This window comes from Hypanus sabinus, chromosome 21, assembly GCF_030144855.1.
Source record: "Hypanus sabinus isolate sHypSab1 chromosome 21, sHypSab1.hap1, whole genome shotgun sequence".
Classification (NCBI taxonomy): Eukaryota; Metazoa; Chordata; class Chondrichthyes; order Myliobatiformes; family Dasyatidae; genus Hypanus; species Hypanus sabinus.
The window spans coordinates 23,561,655-23,583,670 of NC_082726.1; the positions used below are offsets into that span (position 1 = coordinate 23,561,655).

Here is a 22,016-nt window from a genome sequence, read left to right on the forward strand (position 1 = left end):
TTGCAGCAGAAGAGGAGGTACTTGAATAATACCAACGAAACCAAGCAAGAGCCACACCACAAGAGTTTTCACCGTTTAGCTGCCTTACTCATGGTTGTGACCATTGAAAACATCTTAGCTGACAGGACCCAAGGCTGAGATTGACTGAACGGCCAGACACGAATGTTTTGAGCTGAATTCTTGATGTTTTGCTTGTTTAGCCAAACTGTTTATTCCATTATCCTGAGATTTGCTGCAGGTGCCACTGTTTAACAGCCAACATGCTGTATGGCATTAAGAGTGTGGATAATTACACTTCTTTATGGATTTAGCCAAATCCTTGACATCTTGTCCGGCTTAATTCCTGAAGAACAAAGATCACCGTTAAGAATGCTGAACAGTGTGAAACTGAATGAAATTTGTGTGTGTAGAATTGAACTGACTTTTTTCCCAGGGTTATGTTTTGATTTAATACCTGTTCAACAGTGTGATGTATACCCAGCCAGCTGTTGGCTACCTATAAAACATCTGATACCCCTTGCAATCATAATTAGTCATTCCAGTTGTTAAGCAGTGGCTTTGTTTGCTGCCAGGTTGTTAGAAAACCTTTACATTGTTTTAATCTCTACTTTGCAAGAATTTTTTTTTCATAGTAATGCTCATTAATGGCTTACTAGACCAGTTACAAAATGCCATGTGATAATAGTATGTTTTCAGGGAAGAGGAAGATCTCTGATTGGCTACTTGACAAAGGATATTAAATTATTCCTATTAATTTTCCATCTGTTAATTTATCTGGATGGAAAATCTAAAGCTGCTGTCTCCAGTTTCCTAGCTCGTGTTTCTTACAAGGTCTGGATTTCACTGATAGTACCTACATGAATAGCCCTCGCTATATAGTCTTCAAATAGGCTGCACTACAAGACATCAGCACCTTTAGCTGGAGTAGGCTGCCCTGTCTCATGAGACCACTCTGCCGTTTAAAAGTTCGTGACTTTCTGAAAGTATTCCCTTTGGTTCTAAATAGCGCACCAGGTGAAACAGTCTTTCAGCATCTTTTGGTAAAATCTTTTCAATTAAATCGTCTCTTGTTCTTTTTCTCTGTAATTCATAGATCCAATCTGCTCTCATTTTTTCATCCTAGGAATTAACCTTGTGAACTTTCTCTGAGCAGGCTTTTGTTTCCCCAAACAAGAAAACCAAATTTTTTGGTAGTACACCAGGCATTGTCTCACCCACATCGTGTCCAGTTGCAGCAGGATTACTTTTATGTCAAAAAATCGGTATGTATTTGCTCCGTAGTGCAGTGAAACTAAATCATATTCAAATCTTGTGATTTACATGCACAGGTTAATGCTTTCTCCTGTGTCGGAACTGTTTTATAAACTGGAAGAATTTTTGACTTAACATTTGTGACTAAGGACCTTACCTCCCAAGAAATGACTAGAAACCACAAGATATGAGCAGAATTGGGACATTCGACCCATTGTCTGCTCCACTTTTTATGCCTCTCAAAACCATTCTTTATGTCTCCTCCCTGTGATCTCTGACACCCTGAATAGTGGTAGTCCTTCAGATTCGAAGAAGACACGCTGTTGTGCAGCTCATCTGTGATCACGGAGGTGGCTCTGCAGTCCCGGTCTGGAAGCGCAGAGTCTAGCACATGGGGGCACAGGAAGTCCATTGTTGTAATAATTGTGGCTGCTGTTCTGTGACGCCACTCATGGTTTTCCATCAGTTTTTGGTAGCACCTGTCTTCAAAACTGGTGTAGGCATCATAGCACAGGGCTCACCAGCGGGTTCTGTCAGCAGCTGCAGCTTCTAGTTCCCTTAGCTGGATGTCACAGTAGTGTAGGGTTTCCTTCACAGCGTCTTTGTAGCGCTTGTATAGATGACCTTGAGGTCTCTTTCCAGTTCACCATAGAACATCTGAAGAGGCACTGCAACTGGGCTCTGATGATCAGGGACTCAATGCTGGTGGACTCCGCGTGATCCAAGACCTCCAGTTTGGAGACACGGTCTTGCCAATGAATGCCAAGGATGGAGCGGAAATTTCTCCAGTTGTTTGATGTGTCGTCGGTACAGAGTCCAGGTCTCACATCCATATAGGAGAGAAGGGATGACCACAGCTCTGTAGACTTTCGGCCTTGTGGAGATGCAGACGTTGTGTTGATTGAACACTCTGGCACGCAGCCTCCCCAGAGCCTGGCTGGCCTTGCTGATCCTGGAGTCAATTTCTTTGTCCAAAGACCCATCACTCGAGACAATGCTTCCCAAGTATTTGAAGCTGTTTACATTTGCCAGCTGGGTGTCATCAACAGTGATTTTTGGTTCTATGGGGTTGGTGTTTGGCACGGGCTGGTGAAGTACTTCAGTCTTGTTCAGGCTGATAGTCAGGCCATAGGGCGCAGCAGCGTCTGAGAATTTGTTCAGCATCAACTGCAGATACTGTCTTTGTGTGCCAGGAGCGCAAAGAGGATTTCTTGATGACTGTATGGAGGCACTTCATCCGTGCGTTCAAGCAGCGAAGGTCAAAGAGAGAGCAGTCCAATGGGAACCTGATGTACACTCCCTCCTTCAGACCTTGGATAGCACGTGACAACGTGCAAGTGAAGAACAGATTGAACAGGACTGGGACGAGTACACAGCCCTGCTTCATCCCATTGGAAATGGCAAATGCAGCTGACGTATCACCACTGCAAAGGACCTGTCCTGTCATTCCATCGTGGAACAGCTGAATCATCTTTATGAATTTCCTCGGGCATCCATAACGTCTCAGGATGATCCAGAGAGCCTCCCTGTTTACAGTGTAAAATGACTTTGTCAGGTCAATGAAGACAGGGTAAAGAGGCTTGTTCTGTTCGATGTACTTCTCCTGGACTTGCCACATGGCAGATATCATGTCTACTGTTCTCTGTTCTGGCGGAAAGCCACACTGCGCCTCCGGGAAGTTCCTTTCCAAGACAGTGACAAGTCTGTTCAGAAGAATGCGGGCAAAAATCTTGCCTGCGATGGACAGCAGTGAGATACCCCTGTAGTTCCGCAGTCTGATTTGCTTCCCTTGTTTTCGTAGACAGCCACGATGAGGGCATTGCGGAAGTCATCAGGTATCTCCTCTGTGATCCAGATGTCTTCCAGGATGTCTTGAAATGCCTGTAAGGCATTTAGGCCTGATGCTTTGTAGATCTTGGCAGGAATGCCATCCTGCCCTGTTGCTTTACTTGAGTTCACCTGCAAGATCACTTTCTTGATCTCATCAGTAGTGGAGGGCAGGTCTAGGCCATCCAGGACTAGCTGCTGAGGATCTGCTGTTAGACATCAGGATCAACGGTGGACGGCCTATTGAGTAGGTTGGCAAAGTGTTCAGCCAGTGGTTTTTCAGTCCTTAATCGTCTTTGATCAGGCTCAACACATCAGATGACAGACAGCAAGGGGGAGCATCCTGATTTAGAAGGACCATAAACTGACTTTATGGCGCTGATGACCTCTCTGGTGGTATACATGTCTGCATAGCATTCCACCTGCTCAGCCTTTCTCTGCCACCACTCGTCCTGCATTTCTCACAGTTCCCCCAGTACTTTGGACTGCAGGTGTTTAAACTTGTCTTTCTTTGAGACAGATGATGGGTCATTCTGCCAGTCTGCATAGGCCTTGTTCCTGGCCTAAAGGGCTGCTGAAATGGTCTCACGGTTTTCATCAAACCAATCTTGATGCACTCGGGTTTTCACTCGGGTTGTTGTAGTCTGCGTGATGACATCTTTGAGCAGCGTCCACTTTTCAGAACAGGTTCCCAGAAGCGGTGAATTGCCGGAGAGTTTTTCATTAAGTACATCTTGAAAACGTTGGACTTGACCTGGGTCTTGCAGTTTGCTGATGTTGAATGACACTCGGACAGTCTTTGGTTGATTACGATGCAAAGGGCTATGTGCAGGTTGAGGAGTGATCAAACCAGCCTGTGATCTGTCCAACACTCAGCACCTCGCATGGCCTGGGTGATGGTGACGTTTTGAAGGTCACGCTGGCGTACTATGACATAGTCGAGTAGGTGCCGGTGTTTGGACCTGGGATACATCCAGGTTGTTTTGTACTCGTTTGCAAGTCTGAACATCGTGTTAGGTTGTGCTTGGCACACTTGCTCAGAAGCAGCAGCCTGTTGCCGTTTAGTTTTCCCACCCCGTGTCTCCCAAGGACTCCGTCCCAGTTGTCGCTGACTGTCCCCACCCTAGCGTTGAAGTCGCCCAAGATGATGAGTTTGTCACCGGCGGGGGTTGTCCGAATAGGCTGGTCCAGGTCCTCATAGAAACTTTCCTTGTCTTCGTCTGGACCTACGAGAGTTGGTACATAGACACTGACAATGGTGATATACCGGGACTTGCAGAGAGGAAAGTAGAATTTCATGATACATTCATTTATTCCAGTGGGTAGAATAGGGATATTCTTCAGCAGAGCAGTTTTGATTGCAAAACCTACCCTGTGGATCCTGTCGTCAGTCTGTGGTTTCCCTTTCCAAGAGAATGTATATCCACTCACTGCTTCCTGTAACGAACCCTCGTCTGCAAGCCTGGTCTCACTGAGTGCAGCAATGTCAATGCTATAGCGGCGGAGTTCAGCTGCTATGAGTGCTGTTCGTCTTTCAGGCCTTGTCACTTTGTCGCTATCCAGGCTCCAAAGATGAGTTTCCTTCGATTTGTTTTTCATGTCGACCGCTAAGCAGATGATCTACCAGGAGGGGCTATGAAATGTCTGTGGTGTGTTGGATTAAAGAAAATCCCAGAGCATTCAAAAAGAGCAAAAGGATAACTAGGGAGATGGTAGGACCACTCAAAACTAAAGGAAGGAACATGTGCTTGGAGACAGAGAATGTGGGCGTGGTACTTTTCATCAGTTTTTACCAAGGATAGTGAAGTCAGTATGGAGCATACTAATATGTTGGGGAATTTTGGAGAAAATGAAAAGGGTAGTGTCAGGTCTCTAGGGCTTTTTCTCAGTGGTGGAATCTGAGGGGAGCCTTTATGGAAGATTATAAGGTTATGAGCTACATAGGTAGAGTAGATAGCCGCTGTCTTCCTGCCCTGAGTCAAAATGTTTCTTACTAGAGGGCATAAGGTGAGGGGGGTAGTTCAGCAGAGATGTATGGTAAACGTTTTTTACAGTTGAATGGTGGCCATCAGGCATGCGCTTCCAGGGGTGTGAGTGAAGGCAAATATGATAGGGACATTTAAGATCTTCTGTGTGCGGGGGGGGGGGGGGGGAGGATATGGACATAGTGTAAGCGGAAGGGATTATTTTAGCTAGTCTTATAATTCCTAGTGCAATTCATTTTTTACAACATCTTGACCCAAAGGGCATGTTCCTGTGCTGTCTGTTCTATGTTCAGATCTGTACTAATTAATGAATTCTAACTGATATTTAAAATTAAATAAGCTTTGTACTAATCTAGCTAATTTACCTATCTGTGTGCAACTTTTGTTATCTAACAGTATCTTAGAATTAGCAAAACTTTGGGCTACAAACAATTCTCAGAACTCTTAATCAAGATTCAAGATTGTTTATTGTCATTCTTCAGTATACAAGTGAAAGGAAGACAAAAAGATTGTTACTCTGGGCCAGAAAGAGCATCTAAAAATCGCAATAAGTACAAAGAACACAATAAAAAGCACAAAATAAAGATAAAAGCAATCCAGATTGTATAAGAATTATGAAGAAACAGTCCAAATGTTTGTTTTGTAGATACTGTAAATCTCTCCCAGTGTATCCTTGGTGTTAGGGCTCAGGAGGGAAGGTAGTCCGTCCAGCATTTAATTGAAGAATGTTCAATTGTCCCAGATCAGTGACTGCTAACTACAGATGAGTTTGTACATCAGCCTTTGTTAATATACACACATAGTCTACTTCCTTTGGATTTCCCTGACTCAAGTTCCTATTTGTGCAAAATAGTCATCCCATTGTGTTGAGGCACCGATTTAAGCACGTTTAGCCACGTTTCAGTAAAAACCAGAATGTGGCAGTTTCTTATCTCGCTCTCTCTCTCTCTCTCTGTTCAGTCTCAGTCTCACTGAACTCACTTTGCTTTCTAGCGAGCTGATGTGGCCATGAGAACTCCCAGCCTCATCGGATTAGCTCTTAGCCCAGCTCTTTCGCCATGTTTCTGTCTCTTCTTGCACTGCTGGTGTCGGCTGCTCCCTCGGATGATGCCCCATCACTGGGCCTGGTGTCCAAAGAATACCTGATCCACTCTGCATCAATATTAACTCTGTAGCTGCCGGATTAAAGGTAATTTTGTCAAATAGTAGTGTCTATACTTAAAAAGAACAGTTCTGTTCAGAGGAAGATTGTTGAGGGCAGTTTCTTTAGTCCAGACGTTCTGGGGTCTGGCATCAGTTAGGACTCAAGGGTGCCAGACTGGAGAGCTTCAACCTGTATAAGCAATTAGCATACAGCAGTAGGTAAGTTTCCATGAGTTTTTATCTATGTAAGCCAGACAATATGTTCTCAAAATTCTAAATTGATGCTTTGCTGTCAGTATGCCATGGGTTTGAGTTTACTCTTCAAGTATTTCCATAGCCCCTCATTTAAGCTACAACCAAGATCAAGACAAGAGAAAAAGGGAATGTCATTGAAATAAGTCACACATCATATCATTTAACATCATATCAAAAATAGGGTTTCATTAAATGAAGAGAACATTACCAGTGTGAGCTTTCACTGCACTGATAGTGAGAAGTAATCTGGAAGTAGTTAATGCCTTGCAAGACTTTGGGTCGGAAGTTATGCACTGCATAAACACTGTGTTTATGTGCTACTTAAGGATTATCTACCCCTGTGTTACTGTGCGATTCAGATTCATTTAATTATTGCATGCATGTTGAAACATACAGTGAAATGGATCTTTTGGTTAACAACCAATACAGCCTAAGCAGCAGCCCACAAGTGGTCACACATTCTGACTCCCATTCAGCTTGTTTGCACTTGCATTATACAGTATATTTCTGTACATTTGACCCTAGTTTTCAATGCATGTTAACCAAATGCACACGGATGTATCAGGCATCCATAATGCCTCCTTGCACATTTAACTATCACTTATGTGATGTTTCTTGTGCATTCAGAGCCTATGACCGATGCCAAATGTGCTGAAAAACCTCTGTAGGTCAGGCAGCATTTGCGGAGAGAGAAACAGGAAGCATTCATTGGGATTGTTTCTCTCTCCACGGCGGCTGGCTGACCTGCTGAGCTTTTATCAGCATTTTCTGATTTTATTTCAGGTTTCCAGAATCCACAGTTTTAAAATGTTCACACATGAATAAAGCACATTGAATCCAGAGTTAATTGTAGGGTAGAGGCCTAATTTAGAGGTATTTAAAGAGAGCACAATTCCACTTGGGCCAATGCTATGGTAATACTGGAGTCCTTTATCTTGTGCTGGGTAGTTTCTCTTTTAAATAGTTTTCTTGGTATTTGTTCCCTTGTTGTCAATGGTCTTCTAAAAGCAGATTATGGACCCAGTTGTCATCCCATCACTTCTACTACACCCAGCGTTCACTGGCATCCTTTTCACTTACAATCCGTCACCTCCATCGCAAAACCAAGTTTATTGTCATATACACTAGCATGTAGAAGGGCAGCTACAATTAATAATTTGCATGTAGGAGCATCGTAGGCGCCAAAGTAGCCACTGAGTGTACATTCATGATATTCTGTGGCTGTAGTCCATCCAATTCAAGGTTCGACCTGTCGAGCATTCATAGATTCTCGTCTGTGCACTGCTGTTGTAACACATGGTTATTTAAGTTAACGTTGCCTTTCTATCAGCTTGAGGCTGTCTTGGCATCCTTCTCTGACCTCTCTCATTAACAAGGCATTTTTGCCTGCTGAATGGCTGCTCATTGGAATTTTTTTGTTTTTCGCACCTCTTTCTGTAAATCCCAAAGGCTATTGTTCATAAAAATCCCTGCTTCTTAATTCAAATATCTAATCGGCCAATCATGTGGCAGCAACTCAATGCATGCAGACATGGTCAAGAGGTTCAGCTGATGTTCAGACCAAACATCAAAATGGGTAAGAAATGTGATCTAAGTGAATTTGACCATGAAATGATTGTTGGTGCCAGACGGGGTGATATGAGTATCTCAGAAATAGCTGAGATCTCCTGGGATTAGGTGTACCTAATAATGTGGCTACTGATTGTAGATTCAGAGTATACACAGGATATAAGTTATACCCAAGTTATACAATACCATGAAGAAGAGAATGACAGTTCAAACAAAATATTAGTACAAAAAAACTCGAGTCCATGGTGACACGAGATGGTCCGTAAATGTACTGTTGCTGAACTAGGCTGAAGTTTGTGCAGGTTGATTCAAGAAACTGATACTTGTAGAAAAGTAACTGTACTTAAAGTACTTAAACTGGATGTGTAGGACCTCAGGCTTCTATATCTCCTTCCTGATGGTAGCAGCAACTAGAAGGCATGACCTGTACAGTGGAGATGCTTTATTGAGGCAGTGCAACCTGTAGATGCTGTCAATAGAGGTGAGGGATGTACCCAAGCCTCTTGCGATCCTGTGCATTTGGAATCTCCGTACCAAGCCATGATCCCATTGCCTTTTTTTGCCAGTTCTCCCACTATTGGTCCCAAACCTGGACCTGATGTTCCCCACTCCCCTCACTCTCTTTTGCCTCCTTTTTTTCTCTCCGCCCCCTCTCCTTGTGGCACAGCAGATGCAAGAAAGGGCCACCTTTGAACCAATTGTGCATGACCTCCTGAGTGGTAGAATTTCACTGATCCTCTGACCCACTCAACTCCTCTTTAACATAGCATCCTTGCTTAAAGAACTCCAAGCAGGTCAACTAACTGCAGTCAGTGGCTCAACCAGCGTGAGCAAATCTGAAATCAGCTCAGCATGGTTGGCTCATCCGTGATCCATGGTAGTTGCTTTCTAGTGATGCTCCTATCAAGAAAAGTTGATACATAAACTGCACTATCAATTTTGTCGAACTATAAATGGCAAATTTTGGACAACAGCACTTGTAGCTGTACCACATGAATCATACAATACTGGCTCTGCACCATGTGACTTGGATCAGTGTATTGCTCATAGAACAGAGGATGGATGTGGCTCACGAGGGTGCCACTTTGGCCATTATGCCTGTCCTGGCTCCTTGACAGCACCATCCAATTATGAATCCCACTCCTTTGTCCCTTTCAGCCTTGTTAATTTCCCTTTGATGTCAATGTATCACATGATCCGTCTTGGAGTGCCTTTGCAGTGTGCAATGCAGGACTGGCCCACTTAATGACTCATTGTTTTTCTGCAAACTTTTATTTCATTGAATGCTGTAATTAAATAATGATATAATTAGGTAATTGAATAGGCAGTTTAAAAATTACAAAAGATCTCTAATGAACAATGCGGTGTAATAAGCTCTTTGGATGCCTAAAATTCTGGAGTTTGGACAATAGACCTGGATTACCATAGTGATCAAAGAACTGGATGCCAATAAGGCTGACATAAAATAGGATCTGGAAAATGAAACAAGTTGCACACTGCTTTCCTGGGAGTTTATGTTAAATTGCACTTGGAAACAAGTACCTGGAAGTTCTTCTCTGGTTGGTATAGCTGAGTGCAGTAGCATCACCCTCTGAAATTCAGGGGGTAAATGACATTACAAAAGACTCTAGCAAATTTTTACTGATGTACTAGTATATGTATTTTTTTATGTATTTGTTCTGTATTGCTGCTGCAAAACAACAAATTTCATGACATATGTCAGTAATATTAAACCTGATTCTGATACCTCAGTTGGGGCTTGCAGAGAAGGGCAACATTTACAGAATCGAACCATATATGATTTAGGTTCTTACTGTGGCCAACCTTCAAACTTTGCTTTGTTCCCACTTCAGCAGATGCAGTAAAGAAGAAGGTGAAACTCTGCCAACTGGTGATCATTTTCCAGCCTGTCTTTATCCATATTTTTTGGTCATCTATTACTCTATTGCATTGGATTCGGGTTCCTCCAACCAGTTCCATTTGGGCAGCAAAGAACCATATGAGCTGGGGTTGTCTCACTTATACAGCGAAGGCAATCCTCTGCAGTTGAGAGGCGGAGAGTGGTTTTCATATTGAGAATCAGAATCAGGTTTCTGACAAATGTTCGAAGGTTCAAATTAATGTCAGAGAAATGTATACAATATACATCCTGAAATGCTTTTTCTTCTCCAAACATCCATGAAAACAAATGTTCCAAAGAATGAACAACAGTTAACTGTAAGAACCCCAAAGTTCTCCCCCCCCCGCTACCCCCTCCTCTGTGTAAGTGGCAGCAAGCAACGACCCCCCTTCCTCCAGCAAAAAAAAGCACATCCGCTACTTGAGCACAAGCCTGGGCTAGGCAATAGCAAAGACACAGACCTTGCAGTTACCCCAAAGACGATTACATTTCTTCCACAGGTTCTCTCTCTCCCTAATAAGGGAGAGGGAGGCATCCCCCATTTTCACAGCGAGCAGGAGAGATAACAACAACCCAATGGTTTACAATGTTAACAAGTCCGCTTCGTTGCTTTTTACGAGCTCTGTGCCTGAAGATCACAAAGATCTCGGGGCTTTGGGCCCACAGTGAAAGACATTCCAGCTTTTCCGACAACACGAGTCTCCTACCACAACACCGACCCTCAAACTGCCCGTCTCCAGAGCCCCGAGATCTTAGGCTTTCGAATTTGAGCCAGAGTCTCAGGCCGAACCCTCGCCATGCCAAAAGACAACGGGCAGTCCTGAAACCCCGAGAATGGGTCCCATTCCCACAAAGGACACAAGTCTGTGTGTAACTCCAGGTCAGGGTCTTCAAAAGAACCCTAAAAATGAAAAATAAAAGATATAAATAGAGCTGTTTCCAAAGATGCAAGCAAAGGAGTCACCGTTTTAGCCATATGTTCTGAATTTTTTTGCTTTTGTGGCAGCTCTACAGTGTAATGCATTAAAATACTGTTCGTAATGATAAGAAAGGTATAAAAATATAAATAATTACTGTAAAAGGGGAGCAAAATAGTGAGGCAGTGTTCATGGACCATTCAGAAATCTGATGGCAGAGAAGAAGAAGCTGTTCCTATAAAGTTGATAATATGCTGGGGGATTCTACTATTTAGAATAATACCAGTTCTTTTCTTGGCTTCTTCAACTGTGAGTCCCTCATTCCTGATTTCAGTAATCCATTGCTCTTGACTTCAATGTATTGAGGAGTGAGGTGCAGTGAGAGGAAGATGAGAGGAGCCTTACCATAAATGATGCTCTGACATCTCATAGTGTGTAAGTGGATTGCTTCCTTTTGGAAAGCAAAGTGGGGTTTGTACTTCCCGAATGTTGTTTCTCAGGCAGTCAGAAGGTGGTGAGTATATCTGCCAGAGTAAGTGGTTGTGAAAGGTACAATAACGACATTTAAAATACACTTGGACACATACATGGATAGGTCAGGTTTGGAGGGAAATGGGTCAGATGTGGTCAGAGTGTGAAGGGATACAGGGAGAAGGGAGGAGATTGGAACATTGGATCACCCATGAAGGAATGGCAGAGCAGACTCAATGGGCCAAATGACCTAATTCTGCCCCTGTATTTTATGGTCTTAAATCAGACTAGCTTACTTACAGAACTAGCACAGTAACAGGCCCTTCGAGCCCAATGAACCCTAGCTGCCCATTTACATCCATGTGACCAATTAACCTACTAAACTGTACTTCTGGAATGTGGGAGGAAACCGGAGCACCCAGAAGCCACTCACATGGTCACAGGAAGAACACATAAACTCCTTACAGACGGTGGTGGCATCGAAAGCGCTGGTGCTGTAATAACATTGCGCTAACCGCTATGTTTCTATGCTGCCCCTCTTGGTCAGCATGGTCCAGTTGAGCCCAAGGCCCTGGTTCTGTTCTGTATTTATGACTCCATGCCCTTTACCTTATAATTACTTTTCTTCTGTTGTTTATTTTATATATATATATATATATATATATATATATCAATGGTTTGGATACCAATTTCGATGGGCAAGTTTCTGAATGGCACCAAGAGTGGCAAAGTTGTGGACAATGTAAAAGACTATCAAAAGCAACACCAGTACTGTATATGGACCAGTTACAGATCCAGGCAGAAAAATATCAGATGGAGTTATATCCAGGTGTTGTACTTCGGGTGATCAAATGAAAGGAGAAAGTACACAGTTTGTGTTAGGCCCTTTACGAGCATTGAGGTGCAGAGAGTTCTTAGGGTCCAAGTCCATAGTTCACTGAAAGTGATTATGCAAGTAGGTAAGAGAGTAAGAAAAGAATGCACATGACTTGCTTGCCTTCATTGGTTGTGGTGTCAAGTATAAGAAAGTTATGGTGCAGCTCTATAAAACTTCATTTGGACCACAATTGGGGCACTGGATGTAGTTCTTTTAACCCTAATAGATTGGTAGGAGGAACATGCAGACTGTGGAAAGGAAGCAAAAGAGGGTTAAAAAACTTAAAGAGGGTTAAAAACTTAAAAGAAGTTTCCACATGCTGGCTGTTCTCCCTGAAGTGTTGGAGGCTGAGTTGTTGGTACTACGAGGGAGAAGGTGCTTGGAAAGATGAAAGGTCAGAAGGTAGATAATTCACCTGGATCAGATGGACTGCACCCCTGGGTTCTGAAAGAGGTAGCTGAAGAGATTGTGGAGACGTTATTACTGAGCTCTCAAGAATCAGTAGGTTCTGGAATCACCCTGGTCTGACTGGAAAATCACTATGTCACTATTCTTTAAGAAGGTATGGAGGCAAAGGATTCAATATTCAAAGATTAAAAGTACATTTATTATCAAATAATATATAAGTGATAAAACCTTAAGATTTATTTGTTTACAGGTAGCCACAAAGGAAGACACCCAGTTAAAGAGAAAAAAAAAGAATAAAAGTGAAAGACCATCAGGCAATGCACAAGAGAAAGCGGGGGGGGGGGGACACAAACAATGTAAACAATTGAAGTGAACCACAACATTCTGACCCAAATTGAGTCCTCAGATCAGAAACCTGGAGTAGGCCCAAAGCCTCACTTAGCAGTTCATCATATTAGTGTGCATGGAGCACAGCAGCTGGGGGCAGTCTTCATAGTCTCAGCACCATGGAGAGAGAAGTGACCATTGCAGAGAGCAGCAAAATCTGCTCTCGTCTCAGATCCCAATACCCTGTCTTTTCAGTCTATCTGGGCCGGGGTTTAAGTTGACCCAACGACAGAACAGTGAAAGGCTCTGGCACTCTGGAGAGAGGAGTGCACATCGCGGAGAGTGGTCAAAATTAGTTCTTGCCTCTGGTCCGGGCCAACATTTAAATTGTCTAAACAGCAGATCACACCTTGCATAGGTGCTCAGGGCCTAGACCACATCACCAAGTGACTCACTGTGGGTCCTGATTTCACCACCCAGACTGAAGCCGCTCTCGAGCTGTTCAGGTCAGCTTGGTGCCCAGACTGATCCAATCTCGCACCTGGGCCAGTTGTATGGGCATCAGAACTCCAATGCTCTGACATCTCCCTCTCCGGATAGCTCACTCCAGCTTCATTGATTCTGCAACACACCAAACCAGCCCATCCCCTGAACTCACCTTTCCAATGCTCGCCTCATCACTGTTTACGGCGATAATTTAACACAGTTTAGGAAGAAAATTATATGCTGGTTACCAGACTTTAGCAGGTCAAAGTAATTGTATTATCAAAGTACAGTGTATATGTATCATGATATGTAACCCTGTGATACATTTTCTTGTGTACTCAATAAATCCAAGAAGCACCACACAGACCACACCACACACCACCCAAAAGATTGATAAACAATCACTGTGCAAAAGACAGAAAAAATAAATAATAATAATAATAAATAAGCAATAAATATTGAGAACATGAGATGTAGAGCCCATGAAAATGACGGTAGGTTGTGGGAACAGTTCTGTAATGGGGCGAGTGAAGTTGAGTGAATTTAACCTTTCTGTTTCAAGAGCCTAATAGTTGAGGGGTAATAACTGTTCCTGTACCGAGCAATGCGGGTCCTGCGACTCCTGTACCTTCTTCCTGATGTACCTAGTGAGAAAAGTACATGGCCTGGGTGGTAGGAGCCCTTGGTGATGGCTGCTGCTTTCCTGCAACAGTATGATGTGCTCAATGGTGGGCAGGGTTTTACCTGTGAGGGATTGGGCCATATCCATTACTTTTTGAGGATTTTCCATTCATGGGCATTGGTGCTTCCTCACATGCTGTGATAATGCAGTCAATATACTCTCCACCCCACATCTACAGAAGTTTGTCAAGGTTTTAGATCTTATGCCAAATCTTCATATGCATCGAAGGAAGTAGAGGTGCTGCTGTGCATTCTTTGTAATTGCGATTATGTGCTGCACTCAGGACAGATTCACTGAAATGATGACACTGAGAAATTAAAAATTGCTGACCCTCTAGACCTCTGATTTCACTGATGAGGACTGGCTCATGAGCCTCTGGTTTCCTTCTCCTAAAGTCAATAATCAGCTCCTTGGTCTTGCTGACATTGAATGAGAGGTTGTTGTCGTGGCACCACTCAGCCAGGTTTTCAATCTCCCTCCTCTATGCTGACCTGTCACCTCATTTGATTTGGCCTATGACTGTGATATCACCATCAAACTTTCAAATATGGCATCGGAGCTGTGTTTACCCTCACAGTCATAAGTATAAAGCAAAATGTTAGAGTCCATTATTAAGGATGAGATTTCAGGGTACTTGGAGACACACAATAAAATAGACAAAATCAATGTGGTTTCCTTAAAGTGAATCATACCTGGCAAATCAGTTGGAATTCTTTGAAAAGATAACAAGCAGGATATACGTACAAAGGAGAGTTGGTGAATATCGTTTACCTACAGTGTCAGATGTCCTTTGGCAATGTGGTGCAGTGAGGCTGCTAAACGACATAAGAGCTAATGGTATCACAGGAAAGATATTCGAATGGACAGAGGAGTGGTTGACTGGCAAGACGAATAAAGGGGGCCTTTTCTGGTTGTCTGCTGGTAACGAGTGGAGTTCCATAGGGGTCATTGTTTGGTCTGTTCCTTTTCAGGTTGTATGTTACTAACCTGGATGATAAAAGTAATGGCTTTGTGGCCAAAATTGCGAGGAGGTCCAGGTGCAGTTCCCAACCTGAAACATCAACTGCCCATTTCCCTTAGAAGGTGCCCATGGAGTTCCCCACAGTTATAACACACACCTCGTCTCGCGGGACCCAGGCCTCCCATCGGCCTCTGTGCAGTCCGTCCCTTCAGGGAGGGACCTTCTCAGCCAGTTCCCTCACACAGAGGGACCTCAACTGCCGCGACCCCCTTCACTATTTCCCGATTGGAGCTGGCCCCAGTCATTTCACTACAGGGGGGTACTACAGAAGACTGCACCATACTGACGGAGCCCTCTTCTGACTCTAATGCGTCCCCCTCCTCCCTCACCTTTCTGAGCAACTAAACAAAGGATGGGGGGCCTCACGATCTATGGGACTGCCGGAGACTCATAACAGTCACAGCATTCCTCTGTGTGCCCCAGGCTACCTGGTCTATCCTTATCCGATTCACCTCAGTCTCCGAAATGAACCCCCATCGCCGCAAACAATTTAGCCCTCGCTCCACCTGAAAAAGATACTCAGACAGCTTTTCCCCTTTCTCATGATGCAGGTTCTGAAGCCTCCCTAAAAGCTCCACCGGGCCCCCCGTCAGACCAAAAGCCTCCTCCAATGCTTTTAGATACTCCATCCAAGAAGCCAAAAAGGCTACCTTTCACACCTTTCACTACTTCAGCTGCCACCCTCTCAAACTTTCAACCAATTTCTGCTGCTTCTCTTCCTCAGAACACTGCCACTCACCCAGCAGCTGAGAGACATGTTCTATCCAGGTCTTATAATCGTTCTCCCCTTCGGGGCTGGCAGTCCTCCCTGAGAAAATTCTTAACTTCTGACGTGGACCCGCCGCCTTGTTCACCAAGGAGTTATTGGTGATGCCAACTCTGAGCCTTCACCTTCTGTGGGAGAAGGGAACTAATTAAATTTTCCAAATCTGACCATTCCTTTCCTTCATCTTTCAAAAAAGATTGGACCTGCTCTCAAAAATCTCCGCCCCCAGCATTAGGCAACTCCTCTGGTGTCCCATCAGACCCTTCAGACCTTTCCTCTGTGACAATGTGCATGCCCCTTCGCCCTGCCTCACCAAGGTCACCAATACGCAGTGGCAGTCCCACTGCCGCGATGTCAGCACTAGTCTGCACTAACACAAAGCCTAAGTCCCACATTTTACCAATCTTTCCAATTTTACCAGTAGCTCGAACCGTGCTCAAACACCTTTGTCCAAGGTACGCGTATCCACCCCACTTAATACGCAGGCATGATTAATCGGTACTCCCTTGATCTCACACCAGAGTTCAATCTTAACCAAATTCATCTCCCCTCATTTAAACCAGGGTGAATTACACTGTATCTGACTAATTCAAATCCCGAACGAGCTCCCGATTTACCCTCGTTCGCCTAGGGTAAACCACCATCGACCCCGCCAACAATGAAATCACTTTGGTGTGGATACGGTGTGATGCACCCCAGTACAAGCTTGCAACACAAACTATCAGACAGTACACCAAAGGCGAGTAAATAATTACAACTTTATAATAATTTCTTAGTGATGAGTTAGCAGAAACAGGTAAAACAATGGTGCCAAATCAGTAAGTTTATCAGTTTTGTGCACATAATATTTTAATACATTGGAGCTCGCACCTCCGGTTCCATCCACAACGACCTTCCAAGCCTTCGGCCACCATCCGAACTGCCGACATCCAGTATCCGCCACCCTGGATCCGCTGCCCGCTTCTCACACGTCCATCCTCCTCACTCTCCTCCCAAAAAAGACTGCAAACTCCAGCTCAGCTCACACATACAAGATAGCATAACAACTTTCCATTGGTTAGTTCCCCCTTATCTGCCAAACATTCCCCCCTTATAACCCAAACATTCCAGCTACAGAAACCCATTACGGCATTAAGTAACATTACAGAGAAGCCATTTCATCATAACAATACAGAGAAGCTATTTTGTAGCCTTAACAGTTGACATCATGGTTAATAGTACTGAGAACCCTACACAAGCAATTTCTTGGCTGCTCTTGCCGTCATGTTACGCTTGTCTGTAAGACTGAAGGGAATTTGGGCACACATGAGTTGAAAGAAAGAGGTTATAGAAGGCATGGATGTTGTTCTCATTCCCAGAGTATGTACTGCCCATGACAAAGACTGTTATGGAAACTACCCCTCTCCTTAAAGGGCTCCAGATATCCTTTATCAGAGAAACTCAAGTCATCTTGTATCTGTGGAAAAAGAAACAGTCAACATTTTTGGTCTCGAAAGTCACAGACCCACAATGTTGAATGCTTCTGTCTCCACAGATGCTGCCTGACTTGCGGAGTTTATCGAAAATGTTATGTTTTTATTTCAGATTTCTTGCATCTGCATTTTTTTAAAGATTAGCTTCTTTTGAAACATCAAAAAACACAGTCAAATGTGTTTGCATCACTCACTAACACTGTCCAAGATGTGCTGGGGACAGCCTGTAAGTGTCACCATACATCTGGCATCAACATAGCATGTTTTTTTTGGGGTTGTTTTTCTTTTCACAACATGTCCCTGATAACAAACACTGCATCACTTTCCATGAAAGTTCTAGCAACAGCTCATGAAGAGAAAGATAGACAAGTTAAAGGAAATAAATGCAGAGCGATACACGAAAATACATTGGCACTTTACCGAGAATGACAATGATAGGCTGTCAGCACAAATAATGTCCCACCGAGACTCAGAACCCTTCAACTAGACAGACGGAACGTCTGTTGCATTTTTCTCCCCTGATGTAGACTGCAATTACCCAATATCTGTACAAATTCCACTTGTAACGTTTATGTAAATTGCTGCTCTGCCATTTTCTACATAGCAAGGTGAAGCTGTCACCAGTTGGCAGTCTGTGAGAGATAAAATTAGAAATTCACAATGGATAAAAACAGATGAAGGAGGGAGATGAGATTGAGTGAAGAGCTTCATTTGATTTAAATTGCTAGGTATCATGATGATAAGGGCAGACAGAGGAGATGGTTCAAGAAAAGCATTGAGACAGTGACAACAATGAGGGAGATGTTTCACTGAAAAGATCAAGTGATTCAGCTACTGTGTTAGGAGATTCAGCCTAGAACCAGGAGCAATGAATGTTGATTTATCTAGCACCTTGCCCCAGAATACGTAACAGTCAGTGATGTATTTTACTGGGGTACTCACATGTTGGACTTGCACCTCTGGTCATTTGAGTTTAATTGATATTGTTGAGGGATAAGTATTCCCCAAGATAATGGACACCCCCTTCATATGTACACATGCATGCACGCAGGCAGTATACACACACACACGCGCCTGCATGCACACATGCACATACATACACACAAATACAAAGAACACCCCCTCTTCACCATTCCCCATTAACATTTCCTTCCCCCACCTTATCTACTTACCTCCCCATCACCTCCCTCTGATGTTCCTCCTGCTTCCTTTTCTTCCATGGTCTTCTACCCTCTCTGATGAGATTTCACCCTCTCTAGCCCTTTATCTATTTCACCAATCAAATTCCCAGCTCTTTACTTCACTCCCTCCCCAACTCCTGGTTTCACTTGTCACCTACCACTGTGTACTTATTCCTCCCCTCCCTCCACCTTCTTACTCTGATTTCTCATCTTTTGTCCATTCCTGATGAGGTATCTTGGCACCAGAACATCGACTGTTTACCCTTTTCCATTGATGCTGCCTGGCCTGCTAAGCTTTTCCAGCACTTTATGTGTGTTGCTTTGATTTCCAGCATCTGCATGTTTTCTCTTGTTTTTTAAACTCTGCAGGTGTCAGAAATATGGAGCAAAATGCTGGAGAAACTCTGCAAGTCAGGTAGAATCTATGGTGGGGAGTAAGGCATTATTTGAAAATTTTGGGCTGAGACCCTTATCAGGACTGGAAAGGAAGGGGGCAGAATCCAAAATAAGAAGGTGGTGGGGTTAGGGTAAGCTGGCAGATGATAGGTGAGTCCAGATGGGTGGGTGGGGGAAAGGGTATGTATTAAGAAGAATGGAGAAGATAGGTGCAAGAGGTAAAGGGCTGAAGAAGAAGGCAACCAGAATGGGAATGAGAAAAGTTAAGGGTGGAAGGGGTAAAATTATTGGAAGTTTGAGAAATCAGTCTTCATGCCATCTATTTGGAGATTACCCAGGTGGAATATTAGATGTTTCTCCTCCACACTGAGTTTGGCCTCATCATGGCAGTAGAGCAGGCCACGGACAGACATGTTAGATTGGCACTGGGAAACCAAATTGAAGTGGGCAGCCACTGGGAGATCCTGGCTTTCAATTCTGGAAATTTGAGCTGTATCATGAGCAAGCAGATAGCACCTCGTCTTAAAGATTTCACATCTGCCAATGCAGCGGTCTCACACTGCAGTGATGGATGGCAGTACAGACTTTATGCTCAAGTCAATGATAGTAAAACAAAAAGGAAATTTCGGAAGGATCAGAGTACCAATGTGAGCCTCAGACAATGCAATATGTTCCAGTAGTCTAAAGGGAAAGAACATTTCAGGTTGTGTTACCATCACTTGGGGGATAAAGCTGGCAACTTCCTAAGCACTCATTTGCTCCAACTCCAAGCATAGTGACTGCCGTGTGTACCCTCTTCAAATTTCACTGCTCTTATTCAACTGAGAGAATGTGAGGGCACCTGCAAAATACTGTCCGGCAAGTACTATATCACCAAAAGAGTGACCATCTTTGTCTCTGGAGTACCACTATATCACACACAATCAAGACATGGAAATTGATTGCTGTTCTTTCATTGCTGCATTCAGGCCAGTATTTATTACTCATTTCTAGTTGCCATGGAGATGGTTTTAAGTTGCTTTGTTGAACTGTTACTGACCACCTGCTGCCATAGTGCTGCTGGGGAGAGAGCTGGCAATGATGAAAGAACAGAAATTTAATTCCATGGCAGGGTGGTGCGTGGCATGGACGGAATCTGTAGGTGCTGGTGGTCCCACATGCTACCAGATGGAGGAGATCATTGTGTGGATATCAGATCAGACAAGCATTTTTTTTGATGGATCACAGTTGCAGAAGAAATGAATGTTTATGATGGTGGGATTAGGTGCCAATGAAGCAGACTGCGTTGCCCTGGATGGTATTGAGGGTCTTGAGTGTAGTTAGAACTGCCCTTGTCCAGGCAAGTGATGAGGATTCCTTCACTATCCTAGTTTAGTTCTTCATTGAGTGTGGAAAGTCTCTGAGATGTCACATTCAAATTCATTTACTTATCACATATACATCAAAAAATACAATGAATTGTGTCATCTGTGCTAATAACCTAAGGGTGTGTTAGGTGTAGCCCTTAAGTGTTGCTGCATACTCGGATGCCAGGATAGCATGCCACAATGTACAACAGAACAGAAGCAACAACAACAATAGACAATATACAGTAGGTGCAGGAGTAGGCCATTTGGCCCTTCAAGCCAGCACCACCATTCAATGTGATCATGGCTGATCATCCACAATCAGTACCCCGTTCCTGCCTTCTCCCCATATCCCTTGACTCCGCTATCTTTAAGAGCTCTTTCTAACTCTTTCTTGGAAGCACCCGGAGAATTGGACTCCACTGCCTTCTGAGGCAGAGCATTCCATAGATCCACAACTCTCTGGGTGAAATAGCTTTTCCTGAACTCTGTTCTGATTGGCCTACCCCTTATACTTCAACTGTGACCTCTGGTTCTGGACTTCCCCCAACATCGGGAACATGTTTCCTGCCTCTATCATGTCCAATCCCTTAATAATCTTATATGTTTCAATCAGATCCCCTTTCATCCTTCTAAATCCCAGTGTATACAAGCCCAGTATACAGCAACAGCAAAACAAGCTCCATTCCTGCCTGCCACCCACCCGCCCACACAAACAGGAGGTCAGGATGTGATTCACTCACTACATGATACCTAGTTCATGATCTACAGAGGTTCAGAGATGTTACCATCAAATTTGTAGTTTCCAGAATGTTGAGGGTGATGTTCTTGGTAATGGAAATGAGTTTATGATATTCCATTAAAAAGGAGGAAGAAACCCCTCTCCAAAAATGCTCTTTATATTCTTCAGAAAACTTGGAACCATTTTGTTCACCTTACCTCATTGTAAATTAACTAATCAGTTCTCACTATCTGTTGGTCAGATAGCATGTAGCAGAGAGACATATCAGTAGCTCTGTTGGTGACGTACACACCCAGGACACCAGGTTTGAGTTCACACACCTGTCCACATCACAACATTTAGCTCATTATTTCATCCAGGGGTGTCTATTTGGGGTGCATTGTACAAATGTATGATCTGTGAACCTATCAGCCCATTTGCCCTCTCAGATGCCATGGACCATTTTGACGAAGGATAAATGTGTTACTGCTACTCAATCAACGGCACTAGTCAAAGGACTTCAGGGTGATTAGGGTGATTATTACTATCTGAGGAATCTTGCTGTGTGCAAACTGAACACCATGTTCTGTATGTTCCTATATCACATTCATTGATTGAATGTGTGTTGAGATGCACTGAGGTCCTGAAATTAACTACAAAGTGCAGTCTGCATACAAAATACAAATGCATCTGTGCTGTGCTGTTGTTGTAATTGGGGGTTATCTGCAATTTCCTGGATTTTTCATTTTCTTGAGACAGGACAGAAGATAGGCCCTGATTCCCAGGTCTAGAACATTTTACCTCACCAATTGCTCCAAATCCAATGGAACCTGCACCTTGATGAAGTACATTAATGCTTCGGGCAAGTTAATAACTAGTTTATACTAGGACTGTCATGTCAATGTCATGAAGTTCCATGTTGTGATGAGGTCTGACTTGAAGAAGATCCTGTTGCAGATGCTGTTTCCCTGCACCTCCAACCCTTGTCCTTTTTGATGGTGGAGATCATGGAAGC

The 22,016-nt window shown here is 43.6% G+C and overlaps 1 protein-coding gene across 5 annotated transcripts in view; it reads left to right on the forward strand.

The window, feature by feature from the left end:
* The window catches only part of cd276 (CD276 molecule), a 423,418-nt gene extending 417,166 nt beyond the window's left edge, over positions 1–6,252 (forward strand). For 4 of the 5 annotated variants that reach the window (XM_059946178.1, XM_059946183.1, XM_059946180.1 and 1 more), the window contains one exon: positions 7–6,252. In XM_059946178.1, the coding sequence (XP_059802161.1) occupies positions 7–29 (23 nt within the window). In that variant the 3' untranslated portion in view covers positions 30–6,252. The remainder of the gene's footprint in view (positions 1–6) is intronic. The other variant, XM_059946182.1, reaches the window with a different exon arrangement.
* The last annotated feature ends 15,764 nt before the right edge of the window (positions 6,253–22,016 follow it).